Raw genomic sequence first — 15,495 nt, 5'->3', positions numbered from 1 at the left:
AAAAATAGCAGACGACTGTCAGCGTACACATACTTTTATATTTAAGGAATAATAATAATAATTGTGTAGCGTGTGCGTGGTTTGGTCGGTCGGTGCGATAAGACGACGACGACGACCGAAATAGTCGCACAGCTGAACATGGTGTCTGTTATTTATAAATTTGGTTTCTAATTTTAAACATATATATGAGTAAAACTGTTTTATATTAATTGTTTCATAAATCGATATTTTTTTCACAAACATAATATAATAATATTGAAATAACGGGATTAAAACAGGACCATCTTCTAAAAACGGGATAAAAAGCGTCCCGTTCGAAGTTTGTCGGGACAACGGGACATGATGACCAAAAACGGGACAATCCCGTTTTAAACGGGACGTCTGGTCACCCTAGGTTATATATTATGACTTATTCTTCTTTTATTGGCATTTTTCAATCATTATATTATCCTAATACTACTTTAGGGTGAATTCGGAAGATATAATTTTCTATTACACTCTGTATAATCTTTCAGTTCACCTCCGGAGGATTGCTCCATAAAGTCGGAAAGTCATGTTTGTAACGAAACTTGAATAAAATTTCACAATATTATTAGTCATATTAAAACTTTTAATAATGTTCTGAACACGAAACATGGTCAAATTATAATATCACATCGTGTTATTTGTCTAAAAAACAACATAAAAGACACGTATAATATATTATGGTAACTGATATGGTTTTTGATTAAATGGGGTGCCGGACCTAAAAGTTTTTATGCAATAGGACGTTAGTCGCTTATTCATACGGTAACGCAGTAAAATTATTTATTTCATCATCTCAGCGCGCTAACAGATAAGTTTCCGAGAGTAAACAGTAACGCATGCCTCCCCCCCTTTTACCACCTACCCGCTCATAGCCCGACAGCTATTAGCTTTTATTTCTTACTATCACATTTTCCATGCGGTTTACAAAGACTTTGATTTTCAGGTGCTAAAGATCACTTACCGTATAATCGTATGCTATTTTCCACTTCACCGATAGAATTCTTAGCTATGCATATGTATGATCCCAAGTCGTACTTCTCTACCGATTTTATGGTCAATACCATGTGTTCCTCGAATATAGACTTGGGCGTGTTGTTTGTTTGATATTTGTCACTTGTTATTACCATGCCACCTACATAATATTACATAATCATTAATTGCTCTTTGGTGAAAAATATCATAATATCATTGTATTTTAATTATTTTTACACGTTTAATAACGTTCAATGTTTAATATTTATCATACGACAAAGTAAGAGAAAATATAAGAGCACGATGTAAACAGTACAATGATTTGGTGTTATTTCTGATTATAGAGATGATAAATTTAAGTGTTTAAATGATGATCAACTAATATCGAAGAGCGAGTGTTACAAATTTCAGACGCACACTAACTTTTTTATTAATAAAAATGAGAAGACGGTGCATCGTATAGGCAATATAGTTACATTACTACGTTCGTGTACATAATAAGCTATATAACACAACAATTTTTATTTTCATAAAATCAATATATTTGATTCGAGTTAGTTTAAAGTCAAACTTTTTCTTTGAAAATATTTAAAAAAATAAATATTGTCAGCATAAATTAATTATTATCATTGGCTTTTGTAAGAGTGGAAATCTGAATTATCAATACAACACCTAATTAATTTTCTTCCGCTACCCTCATTGTATACGCGTGCTTGCATTAACTGTTTAAAGTATTTAATTTTTGAGCTTTTTCAATATAAAACTATATATTTTTTTTTTTTTATTGTATTTAAGAAATTCTTAAGGAAATCGTGGTGACAATAGCTATGCATATATAGGTACCAAGACGATGTATTATAGAAAATGTGTGCAGAATATCGCAAAAGCCATGTGGCGTATTGTGCGTTATTATAAACCGTTATACTGTAATGAAACCAAACCAGATGTAAAAGGAAAATGCGAGAAACATTCCCAGGGGGGGTTTTATCGTCTGTCGTGTACAACGATACTACGTAGTCGTTTGTCCATAATTTTTCTGCACTAGAATTATACCACGCGTGACGGGGACCCTCAATGCCACAACATTCATACAACTCACGTGTGCATCAGATAAGAGCCACAAAGTCTACGAACTAGGGTAAAAAACATCTTTTATTTTCGGATCTATGACAGGTATTAGTGAATATACCACGTTTCGTTTTCCACCATCGATGACTCGTGGAAAAATAGTGTTGCACACATATTATAAAATACTATTATATTATATTATGTATGCGTCAAAGTGATGATGAGGAATGATACCTGATATCAAGTTATCTGTGTAGAATATGAGTTTTAATCACAAAAAATCTTCTAGGAATTCGGTACTCGAGTTTAGAATTTTATTGAATCGAATACCTTCAAACACTCACTATAGTATGTTGTAATATGCGTTGTATTCGTAAACTTCGTGGGATACGTGTCATTTGATTTAATTTGTGACAAATTGTAGAATTTTTCCAGATTGACTATATCAAAATAAATAAGCACAAAGGTTTTTAATAAATACGTCAAGTATGCCTGTATGTATAAGTGTGTGTGTAGGCACGCAATTGTTTGTCGTTTTTGTTGTGCAGATGCGTATTTATAAATTTTATAATATTAATACATGAATGAAAGCGTAGGGATTTAGAGTATATTAAAAAATGTATTTGACAAGACTACACATAATATATAATATATTATTCAGTAAAGTTATCATGTTTAAAAAAACAAAACAAAACTTTAAAATTTTTAAATTATTAAAATATTTACAACAACAGAAAACTATTTTTAAACATTAAGTGAATACAGAATGTAAGTAACTATTTCAGACATACTCTTATTAAAATTATTGACAAGAAAAATAAAAAAAAAAATATATCTTATAAGATATAATTGATTTTTAAATTATGTTATGAATAGTACTACAATAATAGTTATAAAAACAGTATTTATTTATTAAATTTAATTAACAGATTAATTTCAAGTACAGTAATAATAACAATAGTGAATGAAGTAATAGTTAGTTAATACATTAATTAATAAGCTTAATAAATAGATTATGTATAGTAAAGTTTATTGACAAACCATTGAAATTGATTTTAAGCATTGTACAAAGTTTAACTTTGAATTTGATTGCAAACAGTTGTAAAATTAAAATATTAAAATTACTAATTTAATTATTTATAGTATCTAAATAATTTTAATATATTAATAAATTAATTCAAAACATATTTGCCTTATTATATTTATTGTTTATTATAAACATTATTTAAATACCTATTTTAAATCGATACTGCATAAAAAAAGTCTATTATGTTCATTATTGTTTAATGTTAAGTGCATTATATTGCATTGCAGTGAAATAATATAATATAATTTATTAACTTCAGTTAATTGCAATAATCAACTATTTAAAATTAAATAATATTTTAAAGGAAAAATGTCACGCCACTAATTTAGAATGACAGTAAATGTCAACATATTTAGTATAAATCTAAGGGCGAATACGAGTCAACACTTTCTTTTTAGTGTGTCGGATATAAATAATAATATTATAGATAAGATAATAATATTGCATATAGGTGTACGCAAACTTATCTAAATAGCATACGTGTATTGTATTGTCTATGGCCAAAAGCCAATTTCTAAAGGTTTCCAATATTGTTCAGAACTTTATTTTCCACAAAGAATACGCTTGTGGTTCAGTTATTTAAAGAGAACGGATATATACTCACGATATAATGGCCAAGAAATAACCAGATTTGAAATTCGTGTAAATTGTAAAAGTCACCATAATTCTAATAATCAAGTATCATCTATATTAAGAAATGCATTTGTATTAGGTTCCATAAAATAAGTCCTTAATAAAAAACAATGTTTGATGGCTATAATAGTAAACAAAAATGTATCATCAGATTTTGTGATGTTGATGTAACATCGATAAACAAAAAATGAATACATGGCTGAACAATATCACCAAATGTAATATTCAATTTTAAGACTAAAATATATGATAGAAAATAACACTACCTAAAATTATTCTCGTTAAGAGGTGTAGATATTATCAAGTTTATTATCAAGTGTAGATAATATGTAGGTATAAGCCATAAGGTATTTTAAAAAATATATATTAATCAACACAGTATGTTATAAAAAACCAGTATCACCCTAAGTAGATCATAGTGAAGCTATGAAAAAATACTACAATATTTATGTTTCGAGTTTTCAACGATAAGGAAATTTTTAATTTAATGATGTACAATTTTTATGGATCGCTGATGACAAATTATTGCAGTTAAATATAATTTTAATTTATCACCAAGATAATTAGGATAAAATGAAACTTATGAGACATGTTGTAGATATATATACAATTGTACATAAAGATGCCTATAGACTGAATTATGTATATTACAAACCAACAATCAAAGTGTACTCAGTGACGACAAACCACAGAACGTTTTTTTTATTAAAACATAATATTGACGTTTTAGACTTTTAGAGTATTTTATGTTTTTATGGTATTGTTATAAAACTACTAAACGAGAGCAAAGACGTTGGATGGCAAATAAAAAGAACAAACAATAGAGTCGGTATAGTTGGTATAGTAACGACGTATTTCTCTCCCTCGCTAACTTTCACTCACAAACTTGACTGAATCTGAAGCGACAAAAATATTAATATTATATTCTTGGCTTTAATAATTAAACAGGGACAGTCAGGCGGGCAGGCGTGAGCTTACTTAATATTCCTACAGTGGTGTGAGGTCGATTAAAAACATGACCGAGGGTATTTTGGCAAAGCCATAAATGATCCCAGGAAGGAGGACTGGTTTTTAGCCAAGAAGCTGTCATTGCCAGTCCCTTAACCACTTTCTCGGCCAAATAAATATATAATAAATAAATAAATATAAAAATTAAAACTAACTTTCTTTTATTTGCACAATTTTTTTACGGGATTCACTCTCTTATCCTTCTCGACAAGTAAAAACAAATCTGCGAAAAAACAGGTAAATCGATAAAAATATATTTTACTTGAATGGCTTATAAACATCTATAATCACCAGCCTTCGGCGACCCTAACGATTCCAAAAATATTTTGTGTTATTGTAATATATAGAGATTTTTATTCATTGTAAAATGCATTCATAATTTTAATACGGCAGTGAACTCCCAACGGAGGATGTCACGAATTAAAACAATTCAAAATTCCATTTTATTAGCATAATATTGGCACAAAAACTTTTTTTTTTATTATGTTTAAATGCAGTTAAACTGTTATTAAAACACGAAAAAAAAATTATAATTTATAACTTTAAATTTACAGTTGCGGAATAAAATAATATATTTTAATTATTCCCGCATTAAATATTTATTATTAATTGCTTACCACTAATTTAAAATAACAACAAAAATATTACTTCAATTTAACAATATTTTAATGATGTTTATTGAATATATGTTGTTTATATGTCAACGTAACGGTTTTGACACGATTTAGTTATTAACATTCATATAAATGTGTATTTGTCATTTACTCAAACAAATTAATTTATATCTGGATTCTAAAAGTCTGATATTATATTTGCACATTAATATACATTATGTTTTCTATTTTAACTGTGAAATTTAATGTAATAAGTTAGGCATATTTTACATTAAATCAATATTATTAACAGATTTTGGAAAGTTTCAAATGTAAATATGTTTTTTTTTTATTTTTGACATAACGTGATTTTAAATAAATTATTAATTATAAATGTAATTTTTAGTATTGAAAATAAAGTTATGTTTTATGTACCATCTATAAGTTTGTTTCAAGTAAAATAGTCAATGTTTCTAGAATCATTAAAATATTAATTTTTATTTAGCGTCTTAACGTCTATTCGTTATATACAAGAGATAATATAAACAAAAATGATTTACTCAAAAAATCATAATGCAGTAAATTAATTAAAAAAACAAACAATAAAAAAATACCATTTAAATACAAAAATCAAATAATTTATCTTGTAATTTAAATGATCTTATTAAAAACTATATTAAAAATGAAACACTTGAAGTATTGATATATTATACTGCAATGTATATTATGTATTTTTTGTAAAATAAATATGATTTTTTAATACGCAATCATACTCATTGATTATACAATAAAAACATATAGCTAGTTAATTATTTTTTTTTTTTTATTTTTTTAACAAAAATAATTTAATTTGTATTCAACACATAATATATCAAACATATATTTATTACATTTATTCACCAAGGTATAAATACGCATAAACATTATTCGAGATAGTTTTGTACATTCAATTTGCGTTTAATTTAGTGTCCATAAGGATTATTTTTAATTTTGAGAATGGAAACATTCACAAAGTTCCTTCAATTTATTTGAAAGCTATCTCCGTTATTATAATACGAATGGGACAGCGTAGACCTTATAGCTAGAACGTTTTGCAAATCGCGGCTTTTTTGAACCCAGATTAAGACCCCAAGGATTATGCCAAAAACCAATGTAATCAATTAATTTGGCTTTTTCAAACCGATTCACGAGATGCAATTTGTTTTTCGGTTTCAATTAGCATATCGTAAAACGTTATAATTTAACGATGTATTATGCGTTCAATATAAACTGACATAACCGTACTAAGTATATTGAAAAAATAATTATAATAAATATAAATTCGATTGATATAATTAAAATTACTTACCACCCTCTCGGACCCAGTAATTTATAGACTTTGGGGATGCTTCAACGTTACATTCTAACTTGACATCAGTGCCTTTTGGAGCACCAACCAATTGACTTGGCGAAGAAATCACTGGATGGACTATAAAATACAAAATAAAAATATCAATTTATTACGCTCTATGCTTTGAAATCTATAGTTTAACAAAAGTACTATACATATTAAAATAAAATGTTAATTAAATGGTTCATAAATATAATTTAGTATTTCATACTAATTTCGTGTACTATAATATGTTAACGTACTAAAATTGTGTAAATTAAAAATCAACGTTCTGTGACTAAAAAAAAAAGTTCTACTGCGAGTACAATAGTATAATTAATATTTGTATTAACACGTTATGATGTGTACCGTGAATATAGTATATAATCATATCTCTATGAGTACCGATTACGAAGACACGGTCGGGTGTGTTCCGACCAAATTATAATATTTTATGAAATTTGCAACGATAAATTCCGCAGGTCGAATAATTTGGATGAATTAATTATTTGGCCGCGGGTAAGTCCCAGTTCAATGGCGGTGTAAAATAAATCCCATTTCCGCCGCCGTCTTTTTCCTGTTTTGCCGACGATTGTCAACCGGATGCGTATAATACGAGTATACATGTACATGGTAAGGCGCAAGCGTGTTATATACGTATATGTAGAGATTTAATATAATATTATACGACGTGTATACCTATAATAATGCGTAAACACTCGTGCGTCGTCAACCACGCTAGCAAAAGATTCATCTTGCTTGTACCCTCTCTGAACTACCTCCAGATTTGAGCAAGATTACGGGGCGATAAAGTTTTAGCACACGCGTGGAGAAAATCGCCGCGGTATGAAACTTTTTGGATTTTCGATTGACTTACTCCCTACCCACACTGTATATTAACCTCGCGAGCGAAACTTTGTTCGGCGGTACCGATTAAACAGTAATGAAGGTCGTCGTCGACGTCGTATCGGGACAGAGAATAAATTAGAGTGAACCGAAGGGAGTGGTGGTGAAATAACAAAAGTATATACATAAGTATGCACACTACGCGTCAACTTGAAAAGCAATGAATGAAAAAAATAAAAACGTTAAAATGATATTACCTACTCTATAATATGCGTACACCACGGATTAAACAAAAGCAAAAAATAATCTAGGTAGTCCGCAAATCTCGATTACAGGGTTAAGAAAATAAAATAAAAACAACACAAATAATTTAAGGATACCATCAAAGAGAAGAAGAATGTTTAAATATAATGCATGGTAATATGTATATATATATATTTTAGCAAAATATTATTTTCTCAAAATTAGTTTTGTGAGCACATGACGGCTGTATATTACGGGTAAAAACGGTGTTTAATTTGAAGTTTTTGTCGATCTAACGAAACTCCAAAAGTTTCCGACAAACAGCATTATAACTTTTATCTCTTTAAGGTTTTAATAGAGCTATTATGGTAAATTTAAAAAGATTTTACAAAGTTTTCCCTTGACGTTTATCCTTTTGTTGTCTACACGCAGTGTCAACTATTTAATCAAAATCAGTTTTACGAATTTTTAATAACTTTAATAATACGAGTACAGCTATCTCAAAACGCATAGTCAGGCACCTATAAGCAATGACGGTTTCAGATTTAGATTCTGAGAGCACGTGTGTATTTTTTACATTGTTTTAGGAACAATAAGAATGATTCAATCTTTAACTCTATGGGTGGGTTTTTAGTAGTAAAATAAATAAAAATTTGTTTAGCATTTTATTAAATAAAAATTTTTAAAAAAAAATAAAAATAATCAAAAATTAAAAAATTAAAATAATTGTAAAATTTTATAAATTAGTAATCATGTAAAACTTTTTTTAAATAAATAATTGTGGTGAATTAAATTTTGTACCAATATTTATGTTGGAAATATATTCTTTTTCAAAATATTTAACCTTTTTCTATGGTTGTTGTTAATAGTTGAAACATTTTTAATTTTTTCGATTTAAGTTAAATAAAATTAAAAAATTAAAAAATTTCAAAAACTGAATTCAAAATTACTTGAAAATTTTTCTTGAAAAAATAAAAATCGTTAATATAATATTACAATTTATTTTTATTTTTTTCTTTAAGTGATTGAAATTAAAGATAATATTTTAGGACAATTCATGGAACCTTTTAAACTATTTATGAAAAAAAGTCAATAACGAAATCCGCGTACGCTCACTATACTTAATAGTGAAAGGTTAAGGAAATTTAAAACATATATAATAACCTCGGTAAAGTTTATAGTTTATAGGTATTTAATGTATATAAAAAAAAAACTTAACAAATGTTTAACAGATTAAAACATAACTATAATACATATAATTTCTAAAAGAAAATATAAACTTTTACAATAACTACTTGAAATGAAAATATTTATTTTTTAAATTTAATTACATTTATGAAAAAAAAAACCCTAGGAGTTCGATAAATAATGGATATCACTTATATTTTAACTATATTTACAATTTTTACTAATATGGATAAATTGTTAATCTCGCGATACACATATAATCTAATATTACACAAAGAACTATAATTCTGACAATGAACACGTTTCAAATTACATACTTAGAATATGGCAATAAGACCGATGTAATCATTTTATTTACTATATAAGATTATTATTTTTATGTGAACAATAAAAATTATATGTCTATCAATATTTTAACTAAGTTTTTTTTCATAAAAATTTATGTTTAGCAAAACAATAAAGAAACACAAGTTCTATGAAATACTAACGCTATATAAGCTTAAAACTATTAACTATTTTTACATACTCCAACCATAGTACAATAGATTACAAAATTCAAAATAATAACTGATATAATACCATTTATCAATATATATATATATATTAATATTTTAAAAATGTGGATTCTTGTGTGAGAATTTTTTTTTTCTTTGCATTAAGGAGTTACCGTTTATGGCGTAAACTACTTCAATGCACTTCTATAACTTTTTATCAGAAAAAATAAAAAGGGGTATTGGTACTATATTGGTCCGTACTATTATAGTTTATTCTACTTACGAAATGAAAATCCAAAAATTCTGTTGGTCATTGTCGACAACACTCTTTATAGTTAGATTTTATGTTTAATCTTTAAGTAATCGTACAGATATTGGATATATCCCAAAAGACCACGAGTTGACAAAGAATATTTTTCAACATAATAAAGCGCATTCTGTTTTTAAATTTAAAAAAAAAAATAATACTTCTATCATCAGTAATTTTTATACAGCTAATACTTCAACAAAAATGATTTATTACTATAAGAAATATCAAAAAATCTCGTTTCTAAGCTTTTTTTATTTCATGCTTTCGTCGAAATTTTAATTAATATTTTAATTAATATTTTTGATATTTTTACTGACAATAGTAATGTACTGCAGTAAAGAGAATATAACTAGTTCATATTACTATTATTTAGTTATATTTATATTATAGTAACAAAGTTCTGTGAATAGCTCTGTGAGTAAATAGAACAAAGCTAATTAATAACTGTTATGACGTAACTGTATTGTGTTTAATAATATGTCAATAACGTAATATGATGTTATTGTACAATATAAATTACATATTGAAATTGTTTTCCTTAACGATAAATAAACTGAATTGACAATATCAGATTATCATACACTATAACATTAACCAGTGTTTTAATGTCAAGACAACAGATAGATAATACCGTTGAAATAACAGGGTCAGACCTATTATACTCGTAGTAATATACATGGCTGGCTTACAACTGTTTTTGATCAGTGAACAGCTTATTGCTTATATTTTATTTTAAAGTAGTAATGTCGATCAAGATTGTGGGATTATTAATCAATTGAGCACCGGACAGTGATAACACTTTATTGAGGAAGACATTTTTCGAATTTCCTTTGAAAACGACTCTCAATGGGGTCGGTTAAAGTCGTTATGTATGTGTGTACGTGTATTTTACATTATTTTTTATTACCCCGCCGACGAGTGAGCATGCTTATGTTTTTATGTTATATAATATATAATTTAATAATGGTATAAATTATTCATGTATGATGGTGGCTTGTTTAATACGGTAATTTGACATAGCACCATTTAATTATTAACATTGTGGAGTGGCGATGAACGGGGACGACTTAAAAGTCTTATTCGTCCTCTGCGTGCCTCGCAACCAAACCGAGACCGAAGCGAAAGTGCTTCACGTCTCTCGCGCGTCTCGCCAGCAATTTATCAATTCGCCCGATCTCCGGACCTCGTTTACAAGCATAGTCCGGCTGCGGCTGCGTGCCGCCACCGCCGCAAAGATAATATATATACATTATATACACCACAGTATTACACACACTACACATACACACATACACACTGTAAACACTAAGTTATATATGTGTATGACTGTGAGTGTTTGACTATGAGAAACGTCCGGGTAAGGAGTGGATGAAATATCTGACGTGCGGGCGCTGGTGAAACCGAGACTGTTCATAACGGACGTGACGCACGACCCGCCGCGCATATCTTCCAAAAACGTAATAAAACGACGTCGGTGGAAGTAGTAATAGACCACCTGACTAAACGCCACCGCCTCGTATATATGTACAAGCTCACTTATGCATAAATAATAATATTATACGAGCTAATAATATATATATATATATATATATATTGTTATTTGTTTTATGCAGTAACAACTTTATTGTGATAATATGGTTAATGGCTTAGAAACAGAACATGAAAAAAAAAAAAACCTCACCAAAAATATTACGAACAATAAGTGTATAACCGTTACACACTTGTTGTCCACAATAAAAACTGCCATTTATACAAATACACAAAGTAATCGCCACTTATTGGTTAACTTTAGGACCAGAGTATTTAAGTTTATGAACCGAATGAGTCAATAAGGCGAAAGAACATTTGAATAAAAATACATACATATAAAAAATTTAATTTGATTAACATGTTAATCAGGTGAAGTAAGTCTGATTGATTTAAAAATACATTAACCGCGAACAGCACACACATTTGCACACCTGTACACGTAAATCGATGTTTTATAAAGATGTCAAGCAGGCTTGTGCTTTAATTGACATACGCCAACAAAGTAACAAAGTCGTGATGTAATTTTCGTATCGATTCCATTGTCCAAATCGAAATGTGCATAGATTGAATCGATAACAATAATTGCAGTGGTACCTAAATATAGTATGATGTGAAACTCGTACGATTAAGTTTCAACGATGAAACACGCGCGCTTCTAAATGATCTTCAGAGTTAGTGTAGATATTCGGTGGTACAACATTGCAAGCAAACAATGGTCTCCTGGGACGTGTGTGATGGGGGTGAAATTCACGTTTTGACAACAACAAGACGACAAGACTTAAGTAGCGGACGAACAAGTGACGGTCGGAGGCGAGGTGAACTCATCTTCACCACCTCACATAGATATACGTCGTACATAGGGGCGATAACAATTAAACAGCGAGCTCCGAAAATATTTTTTACGTGCACGATGCGTAAGTGGAATACAGAGCCCGGATTTTTGAGATACAAAGCCCGGATTTTTGGAACATAAAGTCGCCGAGGAACGCAGAGAGTATTTGTTGTCGTCGTCGCACGTGCGCGATCATTTTCCCCCTCAAGGCATGACGTTTAACGGCATGAAAAAGTTTTCTACTCTGTCGGAAGACCACCATCAATTGACCCAACTGCGAACACCCCACAGGACTAATGTGATTAAGAATTACGATACTTCACCCCTGTAAGCACGTATCTCTCGCGATCTACGTGCGAACTTAATTTAAAAAGCGAATATCTGACTGTTTGTGTTATTATGACAATTATACCCATCGTCTTCGAGTTTTTGCACGTACAAACTATCTGTTTAACCCACCACTATTTTTTGAAATGATAAGTTTTAAAAAATATTATACATTTAGAAAATCAATATGATTAATTTTGTGAAATAAATTAATGAATAGTAAATCACAATTCTTATATATATATATTTTTTTTTTTAAATGAATATTTTATTTGTTATTTGTTTACTATGACTAAACTCTATACCCCTTTCAATCCTTCAATATCTACCTCATACCCAACATTTTTAATAAACACGTACTTTTTTGAATTATTAAAAAAAAATTTATAATGAAATATTTCCATACTAATAACAGGGTGGGTTCCACGCCGATTGGGAAACCTATTTTCCAGTGTACCGAAATTAACTATATAACGCGCCGTTCAATGAACATAGATATTATGTATCTCAAATATACGTTTCGTAAACGACGAATAAATATAAATTTAAATGTATTTTCAACTAAAAATAATAAAATATCAATAAAAAGTAATTTAAATAGATCATGATGTATAATATGTTTATTTAATTATCAATTGTATAGACGAAAAAAAAATATAATGCATTTTTGATTTGTTCATCATTTTCTCTCGAGTATGTGTTATACTGTTATTCCACAACTGGATATTTTTTTCGAGAAACTCAAATTATCACTCTCACTCTCTATGAGTGTAGTAGTTAATCAATAGGGTATAATTATTAGTTATATAATATTTCAAATGAAAACAGTTTAACAACACGACAATTAACTTAAAATAACTGAAATAATATAAAAAAATAAAAATTATTTTAAATAGTTATTGAATTATTCATAAGACTAGGGTGATTTTTAGAAGACTGGTAGGTATGTATTAAAATTGAAGCGATTATTTCAGAAACCGTCATACGCCAAAATGATGAAAAATGTGTTAGGTTCAGATTATTGTTTTATGAAATAAAACACTTCGTTTAGTGCAAAAACCCGTTAAGTATCGAACCTCTATGGCTGTTTAATTTTTGGTCAAATAATGAATTTAGTTCAGAAACCCGTTATTAAATGGTATTGACGGCTTTCTACAGAAAACTGGAAATTTTAAAATTTGTACTAAACGGGTTTCTGAAATAATCGCTTCAATTATTAGAAAGTGTTAAATATTTATTTTAAAATCATAAAAAAGTTATTGTAATTATATAAATAATCAAATCCTGGGTAATTTCATAGGGATTAAAATAAATAGTTTTTTTTTATAAACACATTAAAAATATTTTTAAATACTACACAAATGATGTATAAAAACTTAATTAGTTAATTTCCTGATATTAATTAATATTTATCGCTAGTTTTACTTCTATAAAAGTTTAAAGGAAAATTGTATTATATCGCATTGTATTGGAAATATTATCATGTCCATCATTACCATGTGTAAATCTATATTTCATTATTATAAAATTAGTTTGTAAGAATAAAAATAAATCACAAAGATCACAAATACCAGAAATAAGAACTTTTTACTAACACAAAATAGATTAGGTGTGATGCAAAGCGTTTTAACTCTAAGAGAAATTATTATAATTTTGTTGTTTATATTTTTAAAGTTTAACCCTAGTTTTCAGTACCTTTCTATATTATGTTCTTGACTTCACTAAAGAATTTTTGTTTTGGATCTGAAAGTTTCTCATGTATCAGCTATATTTTAACATAACTGACTTTGAATAGTCTTAAATTGTTGTGTAAATATAATAAATTATTTTAATTATATAAAACATTGTACGACATTTGTGGAATATTTTTCTTCTGTTCATAGTCTTGTGAGTAGGCAGTTGAAGTGAATATTTGTAGCTAATGTTGCCAAGCTATTTTTTAAAGATAGTATAGAGTTTTTTATTTAAAAAATAAACCATGTGAAAAATATAATTGATTTTTTTTCTAAGTATTGTTTAGTTGAAAATATTCCAAAATTTGGTTCAATATAATTTTAAATTATAATGATTCTTGTAACTACAAGTTACAACCAAAATTATTATATACAATATTTTGATGAAAAATATAATGTGTTTATTTTGTAAGTAATGACTAATGGATTACATTTATATATATATATATATTGGCGTTCATGTATTACATTTGTACATAAAGTTCTTCAAAATTAACTATATGTTATTTAATTTATTTTCACATTATTTTAAACTATTTTTATTTGTTTTATTTATTTATATATATATATATATTATATCTATTTTTTCCAAAGAAAAATGTACAGTCTGTATTTCTTTAAACACAACAAAACAAGTAAATGAAATGTGATAGAAATACAATTAACAATAATTTACATAAAAAAAAAAAAAAAACATATGAAAATATGATGAGAAAAGTTATCCGGTAATGAAATTCTTCAGAGAATTTGTTTTTATTTCAATCAATTTAAAAATAAATTTTATAAATAATACTTTATTATGAAATTTAAATTGTGTTTAGTTTAATAAAAACATAAATATTGATTAAAGTTTAGAGAAAGTTCAACGTGAAAATGTATTTTCATATTTCCTCATTCTTAGCGATTTTTGATTTGATTAAATTAATAAATACAGTTAATATTATACTATAATTAAATGTTTAACTAAAATTTAAAATGCACTTTAAATGTTTTGTAAAAGTTTAAATTGAATTCAGAGGTTTTGAAAATTGTATTAACTCAACTTGATCACATTCGACAGACAACTGACAATTATTGGTCTTCGTGTAGAACTACCCCAAGTACAATTTTATTTAGATTACATAATATAAATAAACCAATTAACAATAATATTATGTATTATTTGTTTATAAAACGTGTCTGTTGGTATAATATTGAAGTATTGAAATTAATTTCGAAGTGAGTTTAATACTAAT

At 27.7% G+C, this 15,495-nt stretch overlaps 1 protein-coding gene across 2 annotated transcripts in view; it reads right to left on the bottom strand.

Moving 5' to 3' along the window:
- LOC112603877 (lachesin-like) overlaps positions 1-15,495 on the bottom strand; it is an 83,812-nt gene that overhangs the window by 3,215 nt on the left and 65,102 nt on the right. For both annotated transcript variants that reach the window (XM_025352674.1, XM_025352675.1), the window contains 2 exons: positions 6,737-6,856; positions 989-1,159 (listed from right to left, as the gene is read on the bottom strand). In XM_025352674.1, coding sequence (XP_025208459.1) covers positions 989-1,159; positions 6,737-6,856 — 291 coding nt within the window. The remainder of the gene's footprint in view (positions 1-988; positions 1,160-6,736; positions 6,857-15,495) is intronic.

Source organism: Melanaphis sacchari, unplaced genomic scaffold, assembly GCF_002803265.2.
Source record: "Melanaphis sacchari strain LSU unplaced genomic scaffold, SCAv2.0 Contig112_pilon_pilon, whole genome shotgun sequence".
NCBI classification, from domain to species: domain Eukaryota; kingdom Metazoa; phylum Arthropoda; class Insecta; order Hemiptera; family Aphididae; genus Melanaphis; species Melanaphis sacchari.
This window is presented reverse-complemented; position numbering and strand designations above follow the sequence as displayed.